The 16,396-nt window shown below is 37.4% G+C and overlaps 1 protein-coding gene across 1 annotated transcript; it reads right to left on the reverse strand.

Moving 5' to 3' along the window:
• LOC109157314 (germin-like protein) lies at positions 1–1,777 on the reverse strand. Its single transcript, XM_019305214.1, has 3 exons — positions 1,142–1,777; positions 362–506; positions 1–206 (listed from the first exon to the last, which is right to left on the reverse strand). Exons 1-3 carry the CDS (start codon positions 1,775–1,777, stop codon positions 1–3), a joined length of 987 nt encoding a protein of 328 aa, XP_019160759.1.
• Between the last annotated feature and the right edge of the window lie 14,619 nt (positions 1,778–16,396).

Below are 16,396 nucleotides of genomic sequence, written 5' to 3' on the forward strand. Positions count from 1 at the left end.
TTAGATGTTGAACTTGGAGTTTGGTCGCTGGTAGGCAGATTCTTGATTACCAAGATCATCAAATATGAATATATGCAGCATACCCTTTTTAATGTCTGGAGACCAGTCCATGGAGTTGGCATTATCGAGATCAGACCTAATCTCTATGAATCCCAGTTTTTTCACGCCAAGGACGCCCAGTGTGTTGTTGACGATGGGTCGTGGTCCTTTGATAACACACAGTAAACTTAATTAGCTATTCTCAGAACTCTTCTTGATGAGGCTCCATGGAGGTTAACCGGTTGGTATGGCTATCCAGAGCGCATCAGATGTCAAGATACTTGGAATCACTTGAGAATGTTACATAGGAAATTGGCTTTACCTTGGCTGATTATTGGCGACTTCAACGATCTAACATGACAATCTGAGAAAAGGGGAAATATTCCACATCCAGAATCTTTACTCTCAAGATTTAGGGAGACGGTCAATGATTGTGAGTTATGGGACTTCGATATGTCTAGATATCTCTTTAATTACATGGGAAAGGGGAAGAGGTACATATAATTGTGTGGAAGAGAGACTCAACCGGGCACTCGTTTCCTCAGAATGGCGTGAAACATATGTAAAAGCAAGCCGAGGTTCAAAATCTCCTAGTTTCAAGCTCTGACCAATCAGCCATCTTTATAGGAAAAAAGACTGAAATGTGACAAATAGGAGGCCCAATTCTGAAAATAGGACACTTTTTTTTTGGACAAAAATGTGAAAAATACGTTTGGGACATGCGTTTTTAGCATGTCCCAGGTCTTTTTTTATTTTTTTATACGTTACCAAAGACGCATATGAGAATTGCGTCTTTGGTATTGTATATGGCCATCGCATTTTGTAAATGCGTTTGGCGTATATTATTACTATACGGTTAAACGCGTGTACGAGATGCGTTTGTAGTATTATACGTCCAACGCATCTCGTACATGCGTTTTAGTCGCCGGTCAGTGCCGGAGAATATTCACGAGAAGCCGCGCTTGGAATTTGCGGTTTAGGTGAAGCCTGAAGGGGTGTCGTGGGCTCCAGGGCCGCCGGCCACGCAGAAGTCATTCACTGATGCATTTGCAGTGAGAACCGCAAAGGCCAAGAGGAAAAGGAAGAAGAAGATTCTCATCACCATTTTTTTTTTCTTTCTGCAATTATTTTTAATGGTAGCTTCGTCGAGGAAAGTGGTCCCGGCAATGGTCTTGGTGGAAAGATCGTTGGCAAACAGCGTGAAATCAAGGATTTGCAGCCCCGGGTTGGCGCTGCCGAAGCTCACATAAGCCAGGGCGCTGCCTTTCCTGGCGTTCACCTGAAAATGCAGAAGTCCCTGAGGGAAAACCATCACGCCGCCGGGGTACAGCGTCTTCTCGTACACCTTGTTGCCGGAGGAAATGAAGGCGGCGAGGATCGTGCCCTCCACGACGTTCAAGATCTCCGAGGCGCCGGGGTGGGTGTGCATGGGGATCACTCCGTCGGGTGCCAAGTCGAGGCGGTCAAGGGAGAATCCCAGCCCGTTCACTCCCGGGAACTGAGCCACGAACGCCGGAGTAACGGCGGCGTTGATGATGTTGGTGGTGTTGCCGGATTTTGCCAGGCCAGAGTAGACGAAGTCGGCGGCTGTGACTTTGGCGGTGTTCTTGCACACGAAGCCTGAAGGGGTGTCGCGGGCTCCAGGGCTGTCGGCCATGCAGAAGTCATTCACTGATGCATTTGCAGTGAGAACCGCAAAGGCCAAGAGGAAAAGGAAGAAGAAGATTCTCATCACCATTTTGTATTTGTTCTTGATGTTGAAAGCAGTAACACGTCTAAAAGGCATATGCATCATGCGATTTACTTAGACCGCAATTCTCACACGCGTCTTCCCTTCTCAGACTCCGGCAACTGAACGGCGACTAAAACGCATATACGAGATGCGCCTGACGTATAATACTCCAAACGCATCTCGTACATGCGTTTTAACGTATACTAATAATATACGTCGAACGCATTTCATAAATGCGTTTGGCGTATCAAATACCAAAGCCGCAAATGGTATTTGCATATTTGTTAACGGATAAAAAAATAAAAAAAAGAACTGGGACATGCCAAAAACGCATGTCCCAAACGTATTTTTCACATTTTTGTCCAAAAAAAAAAGTGTCCTATTTTCGGAATTGGGCCTCCTATTTGTCACATTTCAGTCTTTTCCCCCATCTTTATGTATGGACTTATACGACCCTTCTGAAACCACGACTCTGACTCCCAGACACATAAAATTTGAGAATGCATGCATGGCTCTTAGATGAAGGATGCAAGGGAATTGTGACTCAAGCATGCAATGGCAGGAAGGTGGACATCTGAGTTTACAAAGCAGAATTGACCTTTGCGAAGAGAGATTATCTGGCTGGGGAGGGAAAAATGTTCACCGTTTCACAAAGACTATAAAAGCATGCATTAAGAAAAAGACTTGCAACCCTAAAATTAAACCAAAGAGAGACACGGCTTCAATAACGAAATATAATGAGACTCATGCAAAGCCACTTAACAAAACACTAGCTCAGGAAGAGATATATTGGAAACAAAGATTCAAGCAATTTTGGCTAAAGGAAGGGGATAAAAACACAAAGTTTTTTCACCGCTACACCTCTACACAACGACGGAAGAATCATATTCCATGTCTACATAACTCTACAGGTTCGAAAGTGTCTACATAACTCTACAGGTTCGAAAGTTGAAGGAGAGGCCATGAAATCACTCATAATGGAATATTTTGAACACATTTTCACCTCCACATGTTCACATGATCTTAATTTATTTCCGGATATGCCTAGCAAGATAATTGCGGAGCAAAATGCCATGCTGCTCATGTAATATTTTCCCTTGATAATATATATTGTATATTATATATTAGGGCCTTAATTAAGTGGTGCAAGTTGACTAGGCTTATTAAGTGGTCTGGTTGGACTTAATAACTAGTAGTTGTTAGTCAACTAAACTCTGTGCCTAATATAAACCTGGATTGATGGGATACAGGTTTATGGATTAGACAGCACATACAGATACGGTACTCATACTGCTCAGTAGACACCAATACACCATCTAGGGTTCTGAGTCAGGTATGAGGCAAAACATGGCTGGAGATCAACACGGCTACGCTTCCGCTTTTATACGAGGTCAGATCTCTCGTATACTATTGTTCAGTATAGTTAGACTATTTAGATCTAACATTTGGTATCAAAAGCCTTTATAATCTCTGCCTGGTTAATTGTACGTTTTGCCTAAAAACAATATTAATTTTCATATACATCAAGATTTTGTATATGATGTTTTTTGCACTGCTGAAATTGGATCTTCAGCCTTAAGAATTATTTTGAAATTTGCTTGGATTATTTGGATGGCTTAAAATTCATTAATTACAAGCATTAAGAATAACTGCATATATGCCTACTGCCACAAGTCGTCGTTCACCATTTTTTTTTCCGGCGAATTGATTTAATGACTAATGCTACTACGAGCCAAGCATTGCATGAGCGGCGGTGGGAATAGGGTAACGTCGCTGCTTGTTCTTCTTCATCAGGCGATGGACTGCTGCTCTCCATCTCCGTGATGTTGTTAAGTTCACCGGCGGCAGACGGCGACTGGTTTATGGGCGACGGACTGGTAGCTTGTTATTCACCAGTTTCCATGGACAGAGATATGAGAATAGAAGAATAGTGTATATATATTCAATGCTCAACAACTGTACAATGCAAAGTATAAATAGGGAAAAATACTAGTAACAACTCTATACCTATTCTACAGGAAATAAAATATAACTAAACAGACTTAATCAACAGAGTAACATGTGAACCACTATTAATGTTTAACAGGCCCCCGCAAGATGGAGGAACCGTCGGTTACACCAATCTTGGACCGAAACTTCTGAAACAGAGCACGCCCCAACGGTTTGGTCAGTATATCTGCCACCTGATCACAAGAAGAGACATGCCGAACGAATAGAGAACCTTCAGCAACCATATCTCTAACAAAGAAATAATCTAAAGCAAGATGCTTCATCCGGGAGTGAAAAACCGAATTCTTACATACATATGTGGCACCCAAGTTATCACATAATAGGGACGGTTGTTGAAGCAAACGAATACCAACTTCACGTAGCAAGTTCTGAATCCAGACTAGCTCAGCTGCAGCATGAGCTAACGCACGGTACTCAGCTTCCGTTGAAGACCGAGACACAGTTTTCTGGCGGGCAGATTTCCAGGAAATGACATTAGCCCCAAGATAAATGACGTAGGCAGTAGTAGAGCGCCCTTTATCCCGTAAACTCCCCCAGTCCGAGTCAGAAAAGGCGGTCAACCGTAAGGGGGTATCAAACTTCAGCAATAAGCCAATATGAATTGTACCCTTTAAGTACCTGAGAATACGTTTGGCTGCTTGCCAGTGCTCGAGATTAGGCGCATGCATATACTGAGCCAACTTGTTAACAGTATACGCCACATTCGGCCGGATGATAAGAAGGTACTGCAACAGCCCAATTAGACGGCGATAACTCGTAGCATCCACGGGCAAAGTAGAGCTATCAACTTGTAACCTCGAGTCAGAAGCCATTGGTGTGGACACAGATTTCGCACCATCCATATTGAACCGAGTTAGAATGTCTGCAAGATAATGTCCCTGAGATAAAAACATACGAAATGTAGTAGTTATGACCTCAACGCCTAAAAAGTGATGTAGTAGGCCGAGGTCCTTGATTGAAAACCGGTTGGCTAATTTAACTACAAAAGCATCCAAGTACACAACATTATTGCTAGGGTTGTCAATTGTACCCGCACCCGACGGGGAACCCGATTCCCCGCTCCTACGGGGACGGGGATGGGGACAAAAATAGGGGATCGGGGATGGGGGCAATTTTGAATTCCCCGCCGGGGACGGGGACGGGGATGGGGAGTACTCTCCCCGCCCTGCCCCGTCCCCGATGTATGTATGTATGTATGAGGAGTACACACACATATCTATTACTTTGTATACAATATATATAATTTTAGAATCATTCTTGTCATTGTTTGTCATGCTTATGAAATGCATATTTAAATAACATGTCTAACTGTAAAATATTGAATACTATTTTAAATTGCGGATGAATATATATACATTATTTATTTAAAAGTTTTTGAATGTTTAATTTTAATTTTTTTTATAACTTATTAATGGGGTGGGGATTCCCCGCCCCCGAATAATCCCCGTGAGGATGGGGATGGGGGGAGTTTTCACTTCCCCGACGGGGATGGGGAATGGGAAAAAAGTCGAGGGCGGGGATGGGGGGTATGTCCCCCGCCCCCACCCCGCCCCGTTGACATCCCTAATTATTGCCAGTGAGAATAATATCATCGACATAAACCAAGAAGTACACAACAACGCTATCACAGGTGTAGACAAACAAAGATGTATACGCCTTTGAGCGTGTAAAACCTGCAGATACCAAGAAATTTGACAATTCCAAGTACCAAGCACAGAGTGCCTGTTTAAGCCCATACAGCGCCTTAAGTAACTTATAGACATAGGATGGATTATGGACATCCACGTATCCCGGCGGTTGTTCCATATACACATCTTCATATAGGATGCCCTGTAAAAAAGCATTGTTGACGTCGAGCTGCCTAATAGTCCACCTGTTACTCAATGCAATTGTAAGAATAATTCGAATGGCCACCGGTTTCATGACCGGACTAAATGTTTCAAAGTAGTCTCGTCCGGACTCCTGTAAGAACCCTTTGGCAACCAAACGTGCCTTGTACCTGTCCACCATGCCATCGGGTTTTCGTTTGATACGGTATACCCACTTGCAACCTATTGGACTATGACCACCTCGCGGAACAAGCACCCATGTCTGATTGCGACATAATGCACTAAATTCATCATCCATGGCATCACGCCATAGAGGATCTTTCAAGGCTTGTGTAATAGTAGATGGCTCAAGAGAGGAAGGTAGAGGATGCACGGTAGTGATGTTCACAAACTTATCCCCATAATATTTTGGGATTTTTGTTCGAAGACGCTCAGAACGTCGAGGCACGTTAGAAGAGTCTGAAACACTGCTGGGCGGTGAAGGACTTGGAAGATACTCAGACGCAGAAGAAGAGGTAGACGCTGTGGAGGACTGTGACGCCGGACTGGCAGATCTCGACGAGGAAGACTTAGAAGGTGACACTGCAGCCGGCGACATTGCGGAGAACAGAGGTGGTGACGCTGGAGCCGCAGAGGGCTGAGAGGATGATGCCAGAACCAGTGATGACATAGAGGACTGATCCGGCGACGACGAGTGAGACTGTGAGGGTGCCGCCGGAACCGGCGACGACGCGGAGGACTGAGAGGCCGACGACGACGCGACCGACGCTGGAGCGGGTGATGACGCGAGATTAGACTGTTCGGGCAGAGTGGAGACAGTGCGACCAGGGGCTGCCGCATTTTGATACGCAGTGGGTGGTGGTACTGTGTTCTCTGAACTGAGACGAACTGGAGATGTTGAGGAGCTTGTCTGACGTGGCATGGCTGGATGGAAGGGAGCAACATTTTGTGAAGACAACTGGGAAAATGTTAAGTCACGAGCCAAACCTGCAGGCTGGGAAAAAATATCATTCTGCGTAGGAAAAATATTCTCTATGAATTTTACGTGTCTGGACACATACATTCTTTTAGAACTAGAATCCCAACATTTATAAGCAGATTGAGATGTTGAGTATCCCAAAAAAATGCAAGGCATGGATCTTGGTTGTAATTTGGTACGTGTATAAGGGCGCAGCCAAGGGAAGCAAAGGCAACCAAAATATTTTAGCCTTTTAAAGTTTGGTAACTTGTGGAAGAGACACTCAAAGGGGACTGATTTTTTAGAATTGGCGTGGGAAGCCGATTTATGAGGTATACAACGGTTTGAACAGCATGAGACCAGAACAAAATAGGAAGAGACGCATTTTGTAATAAAGCTAGAGCATTTCAACTATGTGGCGATGTCGGCGTTCAATCGTGCCGTTATGTTCAGGAGTATGTGGGGGTGATGTAAAGTGTGATATCCCAAACGAATTAAACATCGATATTAACTTGACGAATTCGCCACCGTTGTCAGAAAAGACAGACACAATGGGGTGACCATAGAACTTTTCTACCAGACGCTTAAACTGCGGGAATACCAAGAATACGTCAGATTTTTTTTAAGAGGGTACAACCAAATGTACTTGGTAAAAAAATCTACAAAAATAACATAATTGAAGTAACCGTTAATGGACTTCTCGGAAGTACTCCATACATCGGTGTATATTAACTGTAGAGGTTTGGAACTTGACAAAGTATTTTCGGCAAAAGGCAACTTATAACTCTTGTTGATATTACAAGAGGTACAATTAAATACTGCAATATCTGCAGATTTAATACCTAAGACATAACATTTTATTAGTTTCTTAAGGGTGTCATTGGAAGGATGACCAAACCGGTGATGCCAGGCCGCAACAGAGGATTGAAGTGAAACATTTATTTGTGGAAACTGGGCATTAAGAGCGAAGTAGACATCATTGACGTTCTCCCCCTGTAGAAGTTGTGCCCCCGTGACTATATCCTTCACCAAAAAATAAGTAGGGAAAAATTCGACAGAAACTCGATTAGATTTGCATAACTTTGACACAGAGACTAGATTAGTATGTAACCGTGGAACACATAAAACATTACTTAGACACGAGGTGTAGCGGGAAGAACAGTGTGCCTAGTATGAGTAATACGTAAAGTCTTACCATCTCCTAAGCTTATTTCATCAGGCCCCCCATAATATGAAAATCCATGCAAAGTGGATGTACTAGAGGTCGCATGATGGGAAGCCCCATTGTCAAACATCCATTGAGGTGAAGTCGCGGGATTAGTAGTGGCTGAGTTGGCAACTGGTTGAGAAGTACGCGCATTTTGAGCGTCACTGAACTGATAGTTATTGTCCCGTAAAAAATTAGCCAGCTTTCTGCAAAACTTGGTATCATGGCCCGAGAATTCACAGAAGTTGCAAAACCGTCCTTGACGGTTGCTGTAGTTCTGACCACGGCCACGTCCGCGACCTCTACGAGAGTTGGTGACGGTAGGCTAATCACGAGCTGAGCAAGAGCTAGTTTTGGGCACTTGTCGTTGGGTGACATTGCCGTCGGCAAATACGAAGATTGGTCAGTGCACTGCTTCATCGTGCGTTCGTATTCGGTCAGAATAGGACCAAGCTCCGCATAAGTAACTGCTGTTTCACGGACTTGGATCGCTGCCATGATTGGGTGAAACTCGTCACCTAATTGGGTGATGGCATAAATGACGAGATCCTCATCCGAGATAGGATGTTGAGCCAAAGCCAAGTCATCAGCAATAGATTTCATGTCTTGAAGGAATTTTGAAATTGTCCGGGAACCTCGTGGATTTTTGACCAGCTTGGTTTTGAGGGATATAACCCGTCCTTTAGAGGAGCTAGCATAGCCAGCTGTAAGACGAGATCAGGCATCTGCGGCTGTAGTTGCAGATGATATAACGGGTTGAATGGTGTCTGTGCAGCTACCAAGAAGAGCAGCAAGAATTATCTGATCTTGTCGTACCCAATTCGTATGGGTTGGGTTTTGGTAGTTGATGCAGCATCAAGGAACGCAGCAGGCTCCTTAACGGTGCCATCAATGTATCCCAACAAGTCAAGACCGATGAGAGTCAAATGAACTTGTCGACGCCACACCGGAAAATTCACCTCGGTGAGGCGAATCGGAAAATTAGCCGGGGTGGACAATTGAACAATCACAGTTGTGGACGTAATCGCCATAAGATTGAAAGGGAAAAAAAATAATAATGATCTCATGGGAGTTGGGCTCTGGATACCATATGAGAATAGAAGAATAGTGTATATATATTCAATGCTCAACCACTATACAATGCAAAGTCTAAATAGGGAAAAATACTAGTAACAACTCTATACCTATTCTACAAGAAATAAAATATAACTAAACAGACTTAACCAATAGACTAACATGTGAACCACTATTATGGTTGCCAAGTTGCTTCTCGGTTGCTGCGGAAAGGCAACAGGGTGAGCTTGCAGATTTGGTTCTCCGCATTCGGTCCGACTTCACAATCAAGGATGCCGGCGGCGACCAGGCTAGGCTCCCAGCGATGCCCGGATTCCTCTCCTCCTCAGGCGTAGCTGACTCCGCTGCTGGTTTTGTGTCGACGGCGGCAAGCTTTGTGTTGCAACGAGTGATCCGACGGAGGCATGCGGCATTCCAGGAAGAAGATGGAGGAGTACTACTACTGGTACATTTACTTATTAAATGCAATTACTTCTATTTATTTTACCATATTAGTACTTGCTTAATTTAATAATATATTATATATATTAAATTTGATAAATGGTAAATTATTTGGCTTAATATTACTATATTAATATTACCATATTTAATATGGTATATTATTTTGGCAAATGGTAAATATATGTAATTGCTTATTTTGGAATATTAATGCCATTTAGTTCTCCTATTAATTTTGGTATTAAATTCATTATTAAATTATCATTCAATTTGGAACGAATATTAAGCTTTAATTTGCTGTTTGAATTTTAATTTAATGTTAAGTTGTATATTAAATTGCCTCAAGTATTGCAATTTATTTAGGATATATGAGTTAATAATATATTAATATGCAAATCCAAACATGCTATGTATATTTATTAAATAATTATTTTACTATTATAATTATGCATTCATAATAGCATGCATTAAGGTTGGATTTAACATATTATTAATTCATAAATTCATTATGAAAATATCATTCAATTTTAGATCCTTTGACCAATTTTAGGCGTTATGGCCGGTTAAGGTAGCTTGTTTGGTTTCCCCTTAATTTTGAGCACATTTTAGTTTTATATGTCTCTGGGACTTTATAACCTGTTTTGAACAAGCTATTTGGGACCTATCTTGGGTCATTAAAGTGTGGATCCCACCATTTTGATTGATATTATAATAATAATTATAGCTCTTTTTTAAGATTATAACATGTTTATTAAGTTTTAATTATTACTAACTACCATATTTTGGCATTATCGTTGGTAATAATATTAAGTTTTGTGTCTACTTCAGTATTAGACCATTTTCCATCCATGTTATAATTTACTTGGGCCATTGAGGTTTATGAGCCTAATTTGAGTGATTAAGGGCTATAATTATTGTCTTGGCCTGTTTTGAGACATTAAGGATTTAAAGATTTAATTGTTATTTTGGCCATTAAGAATTATAAACTATTGTTTAAGTTGATTATGTTTTTAATCTATCACTAGTTTTCAGGGCCTTAATAATAATATTAAGTCTTTAATTTTATTACAAAAGCAATATAGTTGGTATATTGTCCGTATAATGGTATTTTTGGTTATTACCTTAATTTCAGTCTCCCTTAGTATCATAATAGTTATGGTTAATTATTATGTGGTAAATTGAGATTAGTATTTGGCATCTCTTAAATTACAGTGTTGCCTTTATTGTAGTTATTATTAATTGGCATTATTAATTACTGTTATTAAGTTTAAGGGGTTAATCTCATTTTATTACTTTTCATAATAATAATTATTTCATGGTAATCTGCTATATTTGGTACATTGGCTTGATTACCGCTTCATTTTACATGACTATTAATGTTGGTAATTAAGTCATACCAATAAATTATTAAACATACCATTGGACGCTGTATCGAGGCTACTGATACCAACAGTAAAGATGTGAGAGTTCTGGAGTTTTTTCTTCTCTTGTGAATCGTCATCGTTGTTAGTACAATGGAGAGATGCGGTTTGCATCATTAAGGTTAGCCATTAATTATCTTTTATGGTTATTATTGATAATTAGTGCTACAGTTTTAACCGCTAATTTGGACTAGTCACATATTTTATCTTTAGAAAAATGAAAACATTTAAAGGTGCATTACCATACTTTAGTTTGTCGTTATTATTAATGTTAATAGTGATTATAATGTTACTTATTGCTATTAATAATTAATTATTGATAACATTAATATTGTCATGGTATTCAGATATGTACCTTGAACTGTTTTAAAATAAATTTATGTGACAATATTCCAGTTAAGAAAATATTTTTCTTTGACATTAATGTTTTTCGGACTTCAAATGTTATTAAGTTTTCAAAATTTTATCCGAAAATATTCATAATAAATGTTAGCGGTTTTAACCATTGTTTTTCATATTTAGTCTCCTAAATAATGTGATAATATTATTATGGCTATTTATTACTATTTTGGTTATTTGCAATTTTGCCATTAATAATAATAATATTATTAACTGGGTTATGTAGAGTGATCTTGAATCAATTTAGTAATTTTGGAAAAACATATTTTCTAGGCAATTGACTATTGTCATTAATTTCATAATTCATTTAGTTCTTTGAATTATGATTGCCCATATTTGGTTAAGTATGCATAAATGAATATTTGGTTTAAATTCATATTCTTTAGTTGGTTCATACTCTTTAGATTGTTTTATGCATCCGATCACATTAAGTGCATAATATTAAGTTTAATTATGCAATTAGGGTTTGTGAGGTTTTGATTTACAAATGATAGCATATCCTTTTGGTTTTATATTGTTTGAATTTGTAAATTAAGTTATTTCTCATAAATTTGATCTTTATGCATTAAAACATTTTTGTCATAGGCTTATAGTTTAAAAAAAAAAAATTAAAGTATATATCCAGTATATTATTATTCAAAATGTTGGGTCTCTTTTGGTTTGGACTCATTGGTGTTTGAATATTAAGTTTATACTTTGAAACCTCATATTGTAAATTGCTTTAAGTTATGCAATTTATTTGGAATATATGAGTTTAATATTTAATTTATGCATATTTGTCCTACGCATAATATTATGTTTTTTAAATTATGCAATTTTTATTATGCCTTTAGCAATGCATAAATTTAGGATAGAATTATATTAATTGCTATTTAAGTTGAATTTATGCATAAACTTTAGCTGCGGTAGTGCCTGAATTTAAGCACGTTTAGTCCGCTAATTTAGTTCACCAATTAAGTTTTAATCATAGGTGAACCATACAGTTTACTGGTGTATACCCTATAGTTTTAGGTTCACATCCCAAACAGTTATACATTAAGTATATTTGAATCGTGGAGACATACTAGTTTTAATGGCCATGACTTAAGAACATCTTGTGCCATTAGTCTCTTTAAATTGATACTCTATTTAAGGAATTCGTTTTCAGTGAGACTCTGTCTCTAACCACCGTTCCTGGGAGTATATTTAGATTTTCCCATCATAATTTGGTATAATCTGTTTGCCAAAATTTTAAGTATTCCTTGCCATTGTGATTTGATTTCGGTTCATTAAAGAATAGCCATAGCATCTTTAATTTACTGAAGTCTCCTAAGTTTTCAATCTTGGTTAATTAAGAAAATGCTACAGTATATTCAGCTACATAAGATTATTAAGTTTTAATCACATAAAGTTTAGGCAAGGAATTGATAATTGTCTAGTGATCTTATAATTTTAATTTGATTGGGGAGTAGTCACAGCATCCTTAATCTGTTAAAATTATATATTAAACGGTTTATTTTGATCACATAAAGTTTTGGACATATCGTTTGTGATTAATTGTATGTAATATGATGGAATTTAGTCCATAGGCAATTTCGTTATGTTTGCATAATTAATCAGGATGAAATACTGGACTACTACGGTCATAATTTAGCCCACAGACAATTATGTATCGGAATGTAGTTTAGTAGTTTTATCAGTGATGATAGAAATAAATCAATTTATTTACTTTGTGGTTATTTGTAAATAATTTCCAATTCTATCATAAACTTTAGTTTTATGATGTAAACTTTAGATCATATTTCTTAATTTTTCCACAGGGATTAAGAAAATGAACATGATCTCTTAAGTTTTTTTTTTTTTTTTTTTTTTTTTTTTTTTTCTTTTTTTTTATCATAATGACTGTAATGAATCTTATTGAATAAAACTTTAGCCCACATGCAAGTTTTATGTCACTTGATTCTTCAACTCATTTGATAAATTGTTTCGTGATAAATAAATTTTTAGTTGGATCTAATTGAGTAAAACTTTAGCCCACAGGCAAGTTGTATGTCACTAGATTCTTCTGGCTCTTTAGTAATTGAGATAAAATATTATCATAAGGGTTTAATCCTTCTATATATTAAAGCCATATAGCCATGGCCAATCAAATTGTTTCATTTTCCCACCCAAGTGAAACTACGTAGTTTTGATCATGGATAGTTTAACCTTTGTTAAATAAAAATGGTAGCTTTTAAGGTCTGTTTAGTGAGAGCCGTATTCTTCGCGTAAAATGTTTGGTTATTATTAATTCTTTATTGGAAGTTGCTCAAACCCTTCTTTATCGAAAGTTGCTCAAACCCTTTCGTATTTCGATGCCAGCTGCAGTGTATCAATGTAGATATTATTAATAGGATACATTCAGATCAGCCGTTCATGGAGTTCTATGAATTCCATACTGTAGAAGCAAGTTTTTTTTTTTTTTCATACATACATTACACAATTACTGAAGAAATATGCATGAATAATTATAGATTAGTGCGATTCTTTGAGGATGTCTGCAGAAGGGTACTGCTGTGGAATAGGACGGTAGTGGAGGGAACCCAAGTCAGATTTGCGCTATAGAGCCGGAATGGAGACCATGGTGTGACTCGCCGCTGGCAATGGTATGTGTTCAATTCCCAAATCTACCATTTTATTTACTTGATTTACATGTGATGAACAGATTGTGTAAGTAGATATGTGAGTTGTTGCTTTGTATGTTGCGTCGGGCAGAAGGTCAAGGCCGAATGTTGCGAATGAGAAGGTGGAAATTGATCTGCGAATAGAATATGGATAGAGATTAGGAGGATGCTACGATTAACAGAGAAGCTTGGTTGCAATGTGCTGCAAGAGGAAATACACCTATGCAAATAGAGGTAAAATATAGACAAGATTATCTAGGTTATGTATGCATATTTTTATGATTCTCTGTAGTATATAGTGAAACATTGTTCATGTATTCATGCATTGTTGAGTGTTGATATATAATTCTATAGTTTAATTTACTATTTACTATATCTTAAAGCAAGCCTAATGATTTTATAAATGAAAAAAGATAACTTTCTATATGAAGAAGAGCATGTACCTGTCTGGAAATAGGTAGAGCTCCCAATCTTCTAGACCAATTCTCATCTACTCAGGATGTCAAAAGAGATTTCAAATATGATGAAATCATATGAATACATTATTCCTGATTGACAGAGAAACATGAAAATGAATTAATGTATGCAGCAGTTGCAAGGTATGTATTTAGTTTCGTCAAACTCAATATTCTGCATGTTTCTCTAAGCATCTAATAACAAAAATTTCTAAATTAATTGAGTTTTTATATATAGTTAATTATGTGTTTAGTTACAACATGTATCATGTAATGCAAGAGAGCTGATCGAGATGAAGTAGTATTCTAACTAAAATGGTGGAGTTCCAAAGTGATCGAACAGAAATTGCATAGAAGGTGAAGTGAACATTCTGGAAAAGCATGGCCTTAATCGACAGTCAAGAATCATGTGCGACATGGTTGAGATTTCTATGCGATGCAAGCTAAACTGGTGTAGTTGCCAAGTGACAAGAACAGAGAATTGGTTTTAGGAGATGAATGTGAAGTGAACCTTCTCGAATAGGATAAAGGGCTTGACAGCCAAGCAGCACGTAAGAGGTGTTGCTTGGTAACTACACCTAATTTGTAGTTATAGTAATATTAGACCTGCTTGGCAACTACACCTATATGCAAATTGTAAATTTAAATATACAAGTAAAGTCCATTAAGGAATATGTTTATACTTGGGTTGTTGTGGATATCAAACTCTCATTTTTGAACCACATATGCTATTATTTTATGGATGCATAGCCTGCATATAATTAAAGAACATTATATAATTGATTTAAAGTCATAATTGAATGAAAGGCATAATTAATGAAAAATTGGACATGTAAATGTCCATATATATATATATATATATATATATATATATATATATATGTTGAGTTCAAATGAGGATAATAATATATAGAGGACTGTGAGGATAAATAATGGGCACACAACAAATTACTATCAGGCACACAAGAGTACATGTAAGCATCAGGTTTTGAACGCAGGCTCTATTAATTAACAAATGTATGCACGCGACATACAAACTGGCACACGACTACATTCGGCCATGCACACAACATACAGGCTAATGGCACACACTACTTCTGTCCTCACAGTCCTCTCTAATATACTTGTCCTCATTTGAACGCAAGTCTATATATATATATATATATATATATATATATATATATAGTGTAAGTGTCTTACACTTCTCAATAAAGAGACATTCTTGCCTATTTAATAGATTATTATCACTACATTTGTACATATAAAATGTGCCAATACACAGAAATAGTCAATTTTGATGTAAACATGCATGCTTTTCTACTATCTCTTTGACAAAAGACATTTGTGATCCTATTTGATACACTATTATCACTACAAGTTGATTTAGATTAAAACAAGCATGCTTTTCTTTCATCTATTTACTTTAACAAAAATAGATGAGATTCATAATAAATTGAAGAAGGAAATAAATTTGAGTCTTTCAAGTTGCCTGTTTCGGAAACTTTAGAAATTTAAAGATTTTCATTAATGCATAACACGATATACAATTTACAAGTCTTAAACAAATGTTTTCTAAAAAAAAAAAAAAACTCAATATGATGTAAGGTAAGATTATGCAACAATTTGCAACAATATACACTAAAAGAGCTCTGAAATTTTTTTGAAGAAATTAACCAATTCAACAACTTTTGGTAAGAAGAGGAATAAACTCTGCGATAACAAAGGTAAGTTTTCAAAATTTAAAGCTGTTTATTTCTGTAAATTATATATTTTGCAGTTTTTTTGGGGTTTTAAAATTTGTGGGTGTAGATATGATACGAACTATAACCGCAATTGGAAATAAACTAAAACATACTAAATACTATGTCGAATAGTAAGTACTTGAAACCATGGCAACCTAAGCGAAATTAACAGTAAAAAAAGACCAAAATAATGGAGCAAAAAAGCAAGTTTAAGATTGTTAAATTAGTTAAACAAACATTCCATTAAAGTATGAGTACCTAATTACAATTTATTGCTCCGTGCATGTCCAGATCTATAGGCTAGAACATTACAAATCTTTTGCTGTATGCTTCATTTCACAATTTAGTCATGCGATTGGGGAATTGTAGAATCTGAAAAGTTACAAGAACCCTAACATATATAAAAAAACCAGTGTTAGTGTCAAATTTGTTTTTTTTTTTTATTTTTTT

Source organism: Ipomoea nil, unplaced genomic scaffold (assembly GCF_001879475.1).
Source record: "Ipomoea nil cultivar Tokyo-kokei standard unplaced genomic scaffold, Asagao_1.1 scaffold2779, whole genome shotgun sequence".
Classification (NCBI taxonomy): domain Eukaryota; kingdom Viridiplantae; phylum Streptophyta; class Magnoliopsida; order Solanales; family Convolvulaceae; genus Ipomoea; species Ipomoea nil.